The sequence below is a fragment of the Centropristis striata genome, chromosome 17, assembly GCF_030273125.1.
Source record: "Centropristis striata isolate RG_2023a ecotype Rhode Island chromosome 17, C.striata_1.0, whole genome shotgun sequence".
NCBI classification, from domain to species: domain Eukaryota; kingdom Metazoa; phylum Chordata; class Actinopteri; order Perciformes; family Serranidae; genus Centropristis; species Centropristis striata.
This window is the reverse complement of record NC_081533.1, coordinates 33,561,260-33,573,697: the sequence shown is the minus strand read 5'-3', so window position 1 is coordinate 33,573,697 and position 12,438 is coordinate 33,561,260. Positions and strand designations below refer to the sequence as shown.

At 35.7% G+C, this 12,438-nt stretch overlaps 1 protein-coding gene across 1 annotated transcript in view; it reads right to left on the bottom strand.

The window, feature by feature from the left end:
• LOC131989106 (SH3 domain-containing protein 19-like) overlaps positions 1 to 12,438 on the bottom strand; it is a 48,901-nt gene that overhangs the window by 6,543 nt on the left and 29,920 nt on the right. Inside the window, exons 8-13 of the mRNA XM_059354288.1 lie at positions 11,116 to 11,581; positions 7,632 to 7,703; positions 5,590 to 5,878; positions 4,331 to 4,631; positions 3,011 to 3,202; positions 882 to 940 (exon numbers count right to left, since the gene is read on the bottom strand). Coding sequence (XP_059210271.1) covers positions 882 to 940; positions 3,011 to 3,202; positions 4,331 to 4,631; positions 5,590 to 5,878; positions 7,632 to 7,703; positions 11,116 to 11,581 — 1,379 coding nt within the window. The remainder of the gene's footprint in view (positions 1 to 881; positions 941 to 3,010; positions 3,203 to 4,330; positions 4,632 to 5,589; positions 5,879 to 7,631; positions 7,704 to 11,115; positions 11,582 to 12,438) is intronic.

Genomic DNA, 12,438 nt, shown 5'->3' with positions numbered 1-12,438 from the left:
TCCATACTTCCCCTATAATTCTCCACTTAACTTGTCTGTTGCATTTAATACCTGAAAAAATGTGACATTAAATAATATTTCAGTTTGAATTTGTTTATTAATTTACCTGTGTATTGACTCTATTTGTTTACTTTCCAATCTAATTTTCCCTTTTATTTATTTTGTATTATTTCATTTTTATAATTCAGCGATTTATTTTTGCATTAATGTTTAATTTATTTATTTTTTAAAAATGTATTTATTTAATTCTTTATGCCTGTATCATTTCACATATTTATTGCTCCAAACTTTCATTAAGCATATCCCTTCTTGCCATTAAATGTACCAAATACATTTTTTTTAAGTAAATGCAGACAATAATTAACTGATAAACTGTGACATGAATCAATATATCTGTTTAGATTTGTATCAACCCCCTATTTGTTTACGTTCCTATTTGTTGTTTTAGATGATAATATTATTTTAAATTCATTAATTTACTTTTGCATTTATTTAAAATTGATTTACCACATTTATTTATTCATCTATCTATATTATCTATCTATTTATCTGGGTTTTTATTATTTTTCCTTTTTTTTCCCCTCTCCATTTTCCCCCCTATTTATTTCCCAGAATGTGTCTATTTTAATATGTGTATTGTTATCTATTTAATAATTTCCCTAAGTGGCACACACAGTGGCATAAGTTTTTATTTATTTATTTATTTTTTACCATTTTCTGAAATTTTATAGACCACACAACTAATCGCTTCATCTAGGAAATAATAGCCAATAAAAAATAATTGCCTGTTGCAGCCCGAAACTTAATGTTACTACTTCATAAATTTCAAAAGTGTCAGAAATAATTCAGAGCCTGGTTATGAGTGTGTTTGTGTTTCTGACCTGACAGGAGGAGGGTCCGGCTGTTCTTTCTGCTCAGTGGGCTGAACAGGCAGAATGGACTACAGGACAAAAGGAAAACACATTTAGAGTAAAATTATATCCTGTATACCATTAGAATAAATTGTTGTTTTTCTCCACAAACCCTAATAGTTTATACAGAATGGTCCAAAAAGTGAAAGTGAGGAGCATTTATGGGTACAAGTCAGGAACCGGCCTACTTTACTTATTCCAAGCGTGCTGAATAAAAAAAAATGGTTCCCAAGCGAAATTTTGAGTTTTTGACCTTCTCATTTGCATATCAAGATGGCCGCCAAATTGCCCATCTTGCTCTGTTGTTGGACCATTTTCCCCAAGTTTTTTGTAAGTAGGCAATCAAAGATGAGGAAATTAAGTTTCTGGATCTATAGTCTAGAGTCAGAGCAAGGATATAGTGGAGGCTCAGTGTCTTATATTTATATATATATATATATATATATATATATATATATATATATGCAAAATACCAACTTTTAAGGTGAAATTAAGCATTATTTGTGTCATTTTTTTAAGGCCGACATAAATATTCAATCAATATCACTTTTAAATGTTCCAGTTGGTATTTTACGCATATATATATATATATATATATATATATATATACATAAAAAAGCCACTGAGCCTCCACTATATCCTTGCTCTGACTCTAGACTATAGATCCAGAAACTTAATTTCCTCATCTTTGATTGCCTACTTACAAAAAAACTAAGGGGAAATGGTCCAATCACTGTGCAAGATGGGCATTTGGTGGCCATTTGATACAAATTAGAAGTTCAAAAACTCAAATGTTCGTTTGGGAACCATTTTTTTTGGACTCAGCACCCTTGAGATATGTAAGGTAGGCCGGTTCCTGACTTGTACCCATAAATGCTCCTCACTTCTTATAGGAGGCCTTTATTCTGAAATCCGTCTAGACTATAAAAAAGTGCACAAATGTTTGCTCATCAAAGATGAACGTGAACATGAACACACCTCAGTGATTGCATGCTGCTTCTTGACATAAAATAATGTGATGAGATTCTTCAGAGATTTCAAACTATGCCCTTTAACCTCAAAATGTGTGTGTGTGTGTGTGTGTGTATCTGTAACTGTAATCACATCAAAGATCAAAGCAATCAACAGAATTAACTGGCACCTGTTCCGGCTCAGTGACAGCAGAGGTGGACAGACTGGAATTTCTGGCCTCGAACAGAAAGCATTTTTGTCAAAACCATAATACCTATCATTGATCCGACTTCACTTTGAGCGTCCTGAGTTCTTCCTGAACGTCTACATATGTTTTTTTTTAAGAAAAATTAAAAAATAGCTTTGTTAGAGCGATCTAAAAAAACTGTTCCATCTTCCTTTTTTCTGAAATCTTCCTGCGTTTTTAATATGGGAGCCAATGAGGCTGTTGGTGGTGTTGGTGGATCATCTGTGCGTCCTACGCCCAAACTATAACTCTGACAGCTTTACCAGAGGATTGTGAGGGAGAAGACTAATTTTCCTACGTTTCTATGTATAAATTATTTCTGTAGAGTGGAATTTGTGGCCTGGAGCGCAGTTTTCAAATTTATTTTTTGACAGTTTCTTCTCTCCCTCTACACTCTGGCGATGATGTCACACACTGTGACACGAACATTCCGTGCAATACACACCCATTATAATCTCAGAATTTCTCCAAAAATGATCATGGTCATTGAACAGGGATTGATAAAAAACTATATGACCTATCGAAACGTGGATTAATACACCGATACACAAGACTTGTGTCTACTGTTTAAAGTTTAAATGGAGTCTCTAGGTGAAATTATGCCGGAGAAGTAGACGTTTAAAAATCTCCTATTATTGTTCTTTTTCACTCATTTTTTTTCGGCCGTCCCATTCACTTCAATGCAAAATTTTGGGCAGCAACTCCAGTGTTCTGCCAGGTAAAATGACTGTTTTTGTCAGTGGAGACTGGTATATAAAACTGCTTGAGTTCCCCATCAGAACAGGCAAGATAAAGAGGTAAAGTATTCTAAATATAGCATCACATTAGTACAAGAAAACCCCTGAGAATAAGGTGGTTATAAAATAAACATGGACTATATTTAGCTAAATGTTCTAATCACCTGGGAGTCTGAGAGGCTGAGGCCCTCCAAGGCCAGCTTTGATTGGCTGTCCTGATCTGGAGCAGGCTCTGATTGGACGTCCAGGTCCAGGAGACACTGTGACGGGCTGATGACGGCGCTCTGACTCCGCCCCTCACCTGACAGGTGCTCTGAGGGGCTCGGGTCATCCAGGACGATCAGAACTTCCTGTTTCTGAGGGAAAAAATAAGAAAATTAAGACCAAGAACATACATTTATGACCGTATTTTGTGTGTTTACTTTAAAAAAATGTATTTGGTACATTTAATGGCAAGAAGGGATGTGCGAAATGAAAGTTTGGAGCAATAAATATGTGAAATGATACTGGCATATATAATTAAATAAATACATTTTTAAAAAAGTTAATAAATTAAAAATAAATGCAAAAATAAATCGATGAATAATAAAAATGAAATAATACAAAATAAATAAAAGGGAAAATTAAATTGGAAAGTAAACAAATAGTAGATTCAATACACGGGTAAATTAATAAACAAATTCAAACTAAAAAAAAAAATTATATATTTTTAATGAAAAATATTATTTAATGTCACATTTTTTCAGGTATTAAATACAACAGACAAGTTGAGTGGAGAATTATAGGGGAAGTATGGAAAGAAAATAATAATAACAAATAAATAAATACATTTTATAATAATTAAATGCATTTAAAATTAATTCAAAATTAAATTCATAAATTTAAAATAACATAAATAAATAAAACTACATTCTAATACGTGTGTATTTGTAGTTTTTTCCACCTATTTTCGGTCTCTTGGCCAATTAAATGCATCAGAATACATGTGGGAGTGTCGCAATGCAACATGGGACTTTTCCAGAACTTTGAAATCATCCCCAAAAAAAAGACACAAAATTATTTAAAAAACACACAGAATTACCCAAAAAAGACACAAAATTATTAAAAAAGACACAAAATCACCCAAAAAAAGACAGAATTGCCAAAAAAAGACACAAAATTACCCCAAAAAGACAAAATTACCCAAAACAGACACAAAATTATTTTAAAAAAAGACATAAAATTACCCAAAAAAAGACACAAAATTATAAAAGACACAAAATCACCCCAAAAAAAGACAGAATTGCCAAAAAACACACAGAATTACCCAAAAAAGGCACAAAATTACCAAGAAAGACACAGAATTATTTAAAAAACACACAGAATTACCCAAAAAACACACAGAATTACCCAAAAAAAGACAGAATTGCCAAAAAAAACCCTACATTTTAATACATTTCTTTGTGTGTGTGTGTGTGTGTGTGTGTGTATGTGTGTGTGTATACCGCGTAGCTGTTATAGAGGGGGTGTCCAGGTTTGGGCCGTGGCGGCAGAGGTGGTCCTCTCTTTGGTGCCCTTTGAGGCTGCACCTGATTGGCTGGCACAGAAGAAGGGGGCGGGGCTGTTTGTGAAGGCGAAGACTGACCGGCTGGGGAAACGGACGGGGAGGGGGCGGGGCCAGTTTTGGAGGGAAGAGGAGCCGTCTGATTGGCCGAGGAAGCTGTGGTGGCGGCTGGAGGCGGTGGTCGCCCTGGGATGGATTTGATTGGAGGAGGACGGAGGGGGAGGAGCTTCACACTAGAAGGTCTGGAGAGGAAGAGGGGGAATGACTTATGGCCCATTTGTTCCCATTTCTTCTATGATTGAATATTCCAAGTATTCTTTAAATATCTTGTTTTTGGTAACAACTGATCATTATTTCCATTTTTTCCTCTCATACTTTATGAAGAAAAAAGGTTTTTGTATTATTACATAGCTAATTACTTGGCTAAGTAGCTTGCTAAACTAACTATTTAGCCAAGAAGTTAGCTAGGTAGTTAGCTTAGCAAGCAACTTGCTAACTACTTAGCCAGGAAGATAGCTAAGTAGTTAGCTTAGCAAGCTACTTAGCCAAGAAGACAGCTAAGTAGTTAGCTTAGCAAGCTACTTAGCCAAGAAGATAGCTAAGTAGTTAGCTTAGCAAGCTACTTAGCCAAGAACTTAGCTAAGTAGTTAGCTTAGCAAGCAACTTGCTAACTACTTAGCCAAGAAGATAGCTAAGTAGTTAGCTTAGCAAGCAACTCGCTAACTACTTAGCCAAGAAGATAGCTAAGTAGTTAGCTTAGCAAGCTACTTAGCCAAGAACTTAGCTAAGTAGTTAGCTTAGCAAGTAACTTAGCCAAGAAGTTAGCTAAGTAGTTAGCTTAGCAAGTTACTTAGCCAAGAAGTTAGCTAAGTAGTTAGCTTAGCAAGCTACTTAGCCAAGAAGTTAGCTAAGTAGTTAGCTTAGCAAGCTACTTAGCTAAAAATGGATATGGGGCATTTTTGACCCATGTTGTGCATTAGAAGAGTAGTAACACAAAAAGGGATTTGATTAAAAAATGAATAAAAGAAAACATAAAATTAGGATGTATGATGATCAAAAACAAACTAATTGAGGAAAACCTGGAATACTGAATGATGAAAATAATTTATTGCAAAGATATAGAAGATAGAAACTCATACATATCGGGTCACTTTAGACCATGTTGTGCATCAAAGGGTTAATTAAAAATCTCTGTCTTACCGTGGAGGGAGAGGAGGGTCTGAAGAGTTTGGGTTTGTAGTTTTGGTGGTTTCTGGTTTGGTTTGGGTGATGGAGCCTTTCCTCAGGGCCGGAGCCGGAGCCGGAGCCGGAGCCGGAGCCGGAGCCGGGGTTTGGGTTGGAACCAGAGTTGGAGTTGGAGACGGGGTTGGGGTTGGTGGTTTGAGGGCCGGGGTCGGGGCCAGGGCTGGTCCTGGAGGTTTGGTTGGGACTGGGTTTGGTTCTGGAGGTGTTGGAGAGGCTCCGGAGGGTTTAGGGGCCAGATTGGGAGCTGGAGATTGAGAGGAGATGTGTGACTACATTATTACTCATTTAGCGTACCCGTTTCATCGTCTATTTGACTCTAAATGGGCCCATAATTTACTAAAATGACATCCTGATGTTTTGTAGATGACTTGAAACTAAAGATTGAGACCATAAACTCATTATGGGAGTGTTTACTGCGGTCATAAATCAAGTGAAAAGTAGGTTTTTTTTCTCATAGATTTCTATACTACTTCTACTCGACTCCTTTTTGCAGCTAGTGGAGTCGCCCCCTGCTGGCCATTAGTAAGAATGCAGGTTAAAGACATTTCTTCATTGGTTTCAGAGTTTATGTACACTGTGTTCATGTTGATTCCTGGTGGAAAGTTGCATCATAGGACTTTTTTTTGTCGAGTTGACCAATCACATGACTTGGCTGAATGTACCACAACACACACGTCAGTTACATACAGTACAGCTGGCAGCACACACACACACACACATACATATATATATATATATATATATATATATATATATATATATATATATATATAAAACTCACACAGCACTAACAACAGTGAGGGCTTTTTTCTTCTCACACAATCACAGCATTTTACTTTCACAAGGTTTGGATTGAATAATATAAACCCCCCTCCCCCTCTGTTACACACACACACACACACACACACACACACAACCACACACACACACACACACACACACACACATTAAATCTCTCAACATGTTTGCATATTTGTGCAACATAATGAGCAAGATTTGTGTCTCTAAGCTCTCAAACACTCCATTGTACTGCAGCTTAGTGTTCACACACACACACACACACACACACACACACACAGCATTCACACACACACACACACACACACAGAGAGACACAGACACACACACAGACAGACACTGACACACACACAGACAGACACATAGCATTCACACACACACACACACACACACACACACACACACACACACACACACACACACACACACACACACACACACACACACACACACACAGTTTCATTCAGACTGACTGGGTCTGAAAGAAGTCTGAGGCGGACTGAAAATAAAAGCCTTGCTGCTTTCAAAATAAAAGCCTTTAATTAAGAGAGCACTGATCAGTATTTCTGTTCTTCAAAATGGAATTAAATGGAAATGTCATTAAAATCTAAACTTATTAAATATTAAACAACAGTTTTGTAAAGTTTGTTATCACGTTCTAGTTAAAAGAATACTTATTCATGCATTATTTAAGGTTTGGGTGTAACTTCTTAAAAAACAAATAAAAATGCAATAAAAATGTAACTTATTGAAGCTTGGTAACATAAAAAAAATACACTTTTCTACAATCTACAATAATGTCTTAATTATTAATTGCACACAGACAGACACAGACAGACAGACACACACAGACAGACACAGACACACAGACACACACAGACAGACACAGACACACACACACACACACACACACACACAGACAGACACACACACACAGACACACACACACACACACACACACACAGACAGACAGACACACACACAGACAGACACACAGACACAGACACACACACACACACACACACACACAGACAGACACAGACAGACACACACACACACACACACACACACACACACACACACACACAGACACACACACACACACACACACAGACAGACACAGACACACAGACACACAGACACACAGACACACACACACACACACACACAGACACACACAGACACACACACTCACTTACCGCTGGCTCGCCGCAGTGATGTCAGTCCTGCTGGTTTGGTCGGGATGCCTGGACGGAGACTTCCTATTTTCACTGTAAAAAAACAGAAGAAATTATGAAAAAAACATAAATACAGAATGAAATAACACACAATAGTTTTTATAACACAGCCTGGGGAGGGACTGGACAAAAAGTATATCATGGTGGATTTCTACTCAAAATACACTAAAACATGAACATGTCTTTTTTTAAATAATTTTTTGTCTTTTTTGGGTAATTTTGTGTCTTTTTTGGCAATTCTGTCTTTTTTGGGGTGATTTTGTGTCTTTTTTAATAATTTTGTGTCTTTTTTGGGTAATTCTGTGTTTTTTAAATCACTGTGTGTCTTTTTTTGGTGATGATTTCAAAGGTCTGGAAAAGTCCCATGTTGCATTGTGACACTCCCACATGTATTCTGATGCATTTCATTGGCCAAGAGACCGAAAATAGGTGGAAAAAACTACAAATACTACAAAACGACGTATCTTTAATGGGTTAATCAATGTGTGCTTTCTTACTGAGTGAATCAGTGTTGCTCAGTGCTGATACCTGAAATCTAACTAAATAATCAAATGTATCACAGCTGTAGATAAGACTGACGTCCAGTCAACGCCTGATAACTAAACTGACTTTATCAGCTTCTTATCTGGTAGATAAGCTGTGTAAGCAGAAGGCAGCACGTTCCTGTAAATATTTGGAAGAGGCAAGCAGGAGTTTATCAGCTGAATGAAACTTTAAAAAAGGCCTAAAGTCAGCAGTAAACTACACTACCGGTCAAAAGTTTTAGAACAGCCCAATTTTTCCAGTTTTTTATTGAAATTCAAGCAGTTCAAGTCAAATGAACAGCTTGAAAGACCAAAAAAGACTCAAAATGACCACAAAATGACAAAAAAACAAAACACAAAATGACCAGAAAAGACACAAAATTACCAAGGAGACACTAAATGACCAAAAAAATGACACAAAATTACCCAATAAAGACACAAAATTACCCAAAAAAGAAACAAAATGACCAAAAAAAGACACAAAATTACCCAATAAAGACACAAAATTACCCAAAAAAGAAACAAAATGACCAGAAAAGACACAAAATCACCAAGAAGACACTAAATGACCAAAAAAAGACACAAAATTACCCAAAAAAAGACTCAAAATGACCAAAAAAGACTCAAAATGACCAAAAAAGACTCAAAATGACCAAGAAGACACTAAATGACCAAAAAAAGACACAAAATTACCCAAAAAAATTACCCAAAAAAGACACAAAATGACCAAGAAGACAAAAAATTACCCAAAAAAGACACAAAATGACCCAAAAAAGAAACAAAATGACCAAAAAAAATACACAAAATGACCCAAAAAAAGACATTAAGTGACCAAAAAGACTGAGTCTGGCGACCCCCAGAAATCATCTCGCGACCCCAATTGGGGTCCCGACCCCAGGTTGAGAACAGCTGATTTAGTGGATTTGCTTGTTTGTTCAAAACCCAAATAAATCTTGTTTATTATCAAAGAAAATTAACAAAAACAAGCAATTTTTGGGAGGCATTTTGTGTGTAAAATGACTTAAACTTGACATTTATGACTCACAGTGATGTAACACTGTATATTTAAAATCTCTGGTCCTCTTCACAGTAACAAAAACACGTCAGCCATGTGTAGAGACGTAAAAAACCTCCACCTGCTCCTTTACTGTGAGTCACTCTGTTACCACATCAGCTTCAATGGAAATAACTCAGAAAAACAAGAACACATCTGTGGGCAGTAAAAGACGAGTGGAAAAGAGGGAAGAAAGATGGAACACTTTGTGTTTCTGGCTGAATAAACTCTTGGATTCATGGAGAATCATTGTTTTATTATTAAAGTGTCCAAAATTTCAAATCAACAAATTACCAAATCATCAAATGTCTCACTTTATGTTTAACGCATCAGTGACCCCATTTAGGTTGATGTCATCGGAAAATACTGTTTACAGGAGAGTTGTTTTTCACATTACTGCCCTCAAGATGATCCTAGATGGCATTTACTGTTTGCCACATCCAAAACACACACTAATTATAAGCAGGTTTGACCCAAAAAAAAAAAAAAAAAGTTTAGTCAGGATGCAGGAGGAAAAAAAGGTAAAACTGATAATGAGTGCTGTCATTTCCTGTTAGTATAAACTGATTAAGTTTATGTTAACTCTTATTTTGTAATCACTTTCTTCCTTGGTGTTTGTGTCATTAAAGCATTAAAGTTCTAAAAAAATATTTTCCCAAAATAAAGCTTAAGCGTATAGAGATAGAGCCATTTTGTGTCTTTTTTTGGTCATTTTGTGTCTTTTTTTGGTCATTTTGTGTCTTTTTTTGGTCATTTTGTGTCTTTTTCTAGTCATTTTGTGTCTTTTTCTAGTCATTTTGTGTCTTTTTTTAGTCATTTTGTGTCTTTTTTTGGTCATTTTGTGTCTTTTTTGGTCATTTTGTGTCTTTTTTTAGTCATTTTGTGTCTTTTTTTAGTCATTTTGTGTCTTTTTCTAGTCATTTTGTGTCTTTTTTTAGTCATTTTGTGTCTTTTGGTGTCTTTTTTTGTCATTTTGTGTCTTTTTTGGTCATTTTGTGTCTTTTTTGGTCATTTTGTGTCTTTTTTTAGTCATTTTGTGTCTTTTTCTAGTCATTTTGTGTCTTTTTTTGGTCATTTTGTGTCTTTTTTTAGTCATTTTGTGTCTTTTTTTGGTCATTTTGTGTCTTTTTTTAGTCATTTTATGTCTTTTTTTAGTCATTTAATGTCTTTTTTTAGTCATTTAAAAATGTCATCATTAAAAAAATGTTGCCCTAAAAATATTTTCCCAAAATAAAGCTTAAGCATATAGAGATAGAGCAGCAATGGCCTTTCAAAATAAAATCAGCAGAAAATAGTAAAGAATACCCAATAGAAAAAATAATGATTTAATAACAAAAAATAAAATAATAAAATAATAATTTATCGGAGAAATTCAACTTGTTTTTTTAATTTTATAATATAGATTTATTTCTGAGTAACATAACCCTAAATACATATAGTATCCTTAAAAATAACTGAATAATAATAAATAATAATAAATAAATAATAATAACAACCAATAAAAGGAAAGCCAAATAACAAAAACATTTAAAATACGTTCCTTGAACAGTAAAATAAAAAAAATAAAAAATAATTTAAAAAAATAATGTATTTTTGAATGCGCCTTTAAAGAGTCATTAAGATTATATTATTATATTTACATTATATTTTCTTATTCGTATTTTTATCTCTTATTTTTATTTATTTTGTTGTATTCCTTGTCTGTGTGCTGTTTGTTTGTTTTTTCCCTTTTTTTTGTGTTTTGTTATGTAAGTGTTTTTTGTGGGGGGGAAAAATAAATAAATAAAATAAAATAAAATAAAATAAAATAAAATAAAATAAAATAAAATAAAATAAAGAGTCATTAAGATTAAAAAAAAACACTCACCAGTTTGGTTTGCAGCGTCCTGCGTCTCCTCACTTCCTGTCTCCGTCTGCGCTCCGGCGCCGACCTCCACGGACGGCCTCGGGGGCAGCATCGGGGTGGGCTGCCCAGCCGCGGAGCTCTTCTCCTGGGGTGGCGCCCCGACGCCGGCCCTGGGGGCCACCGGAGGTCTGGGTGGAGGTTTGGGGCTGGTGTCGCTGGCGGACGGGGTGAGTTTGGGCGGAGGGGGCCTCGGGGCCGGGACGGGGGCGCAGGGGACGGGCTCTGGAACGGACTGTGGTTTCGGGGACACGGAGGGTTTTTCGGCGCTCCTGCAGGGCTGCGGCGCCGAAACCGGAGCCGGAGCCGGAGCCGGAGCCGGAGCCGGAGCCGGAGCCGGAGCCGGTTTCAGGGTTTCAGGTTCAGGGTTCAAGTCTTTTTCGGTTGTTTCTGAAGCTGCTGGGACGCCGCCGCCGTCCTCCCAGAATACCTTGGGAACAAGAAATGGGTTAACAACTTAACTCTATGGAGTCTTGGGCTATTTTGTCCATTTTTGAATTCTTTTCATGTCTTTGTAAGTCATTTTGTGTCTTTTTTTGTCATTTTGTGTCTTTTTTTAGTCATTTTGCGTCTTTTTAGTCATTTTGTGTCTTTTTTTAGTCATTTTGTGTCTTTTTTTGTCATTTTGTGTCTTTTGGTGTCTTTTTTTGTCATTTTGTGTCATTTTGTGTCTTTTTTTTGGTCATTTTGTGTCTTTTTTTGGTCATTTTGTGTCTTTTTTAGTAATTTTGTGTCTTTTTTTGGTCATTTTGTCTTTTTTTAGTCATTTTGTGTCTTTTTTGTCATTTTGTGTCTTTTTTTAGTCATTTTGTGTCATTTTTTAGTCTTTTTGTGTCTTTTTTGTCATTTTGTGTCTTTTTTTAGTCATTTTGTGTCTTTTTTGTCATTTTGTGTCTTTTTTTTGTCATTTTGTGTCTTTTTTTAGTCATTTTGTGTCTTTTGGTTTTTGTTCTGCTTAAGCACTTCTGGTTAGATGCTATCTGCATTCTGTGCAATGACAATAAAGTTGAATCTAATCTAATTTATTTGTGGCACAAAGTGTTATACTGGAATATATAGATTCCACTTTTTAAGGTTTTTCAGAATACCTTGCTGGATGGTGGATGCTGATGCTGATGATCTTTTTTAGTCATTTTGTGTCTTTTTTTAGTCATTTTGTGTCTTTTTTAGTCATTTTGTGTCTTTTTTTAGTCATTTTGTGTCATTTTGTGTCTTTTTTTGGTCATTTTGTGTCTTTTTTTGGTCATTTTGTGTCTTTTTTAGTCATTTTGTGTCTTTTTTTAATCA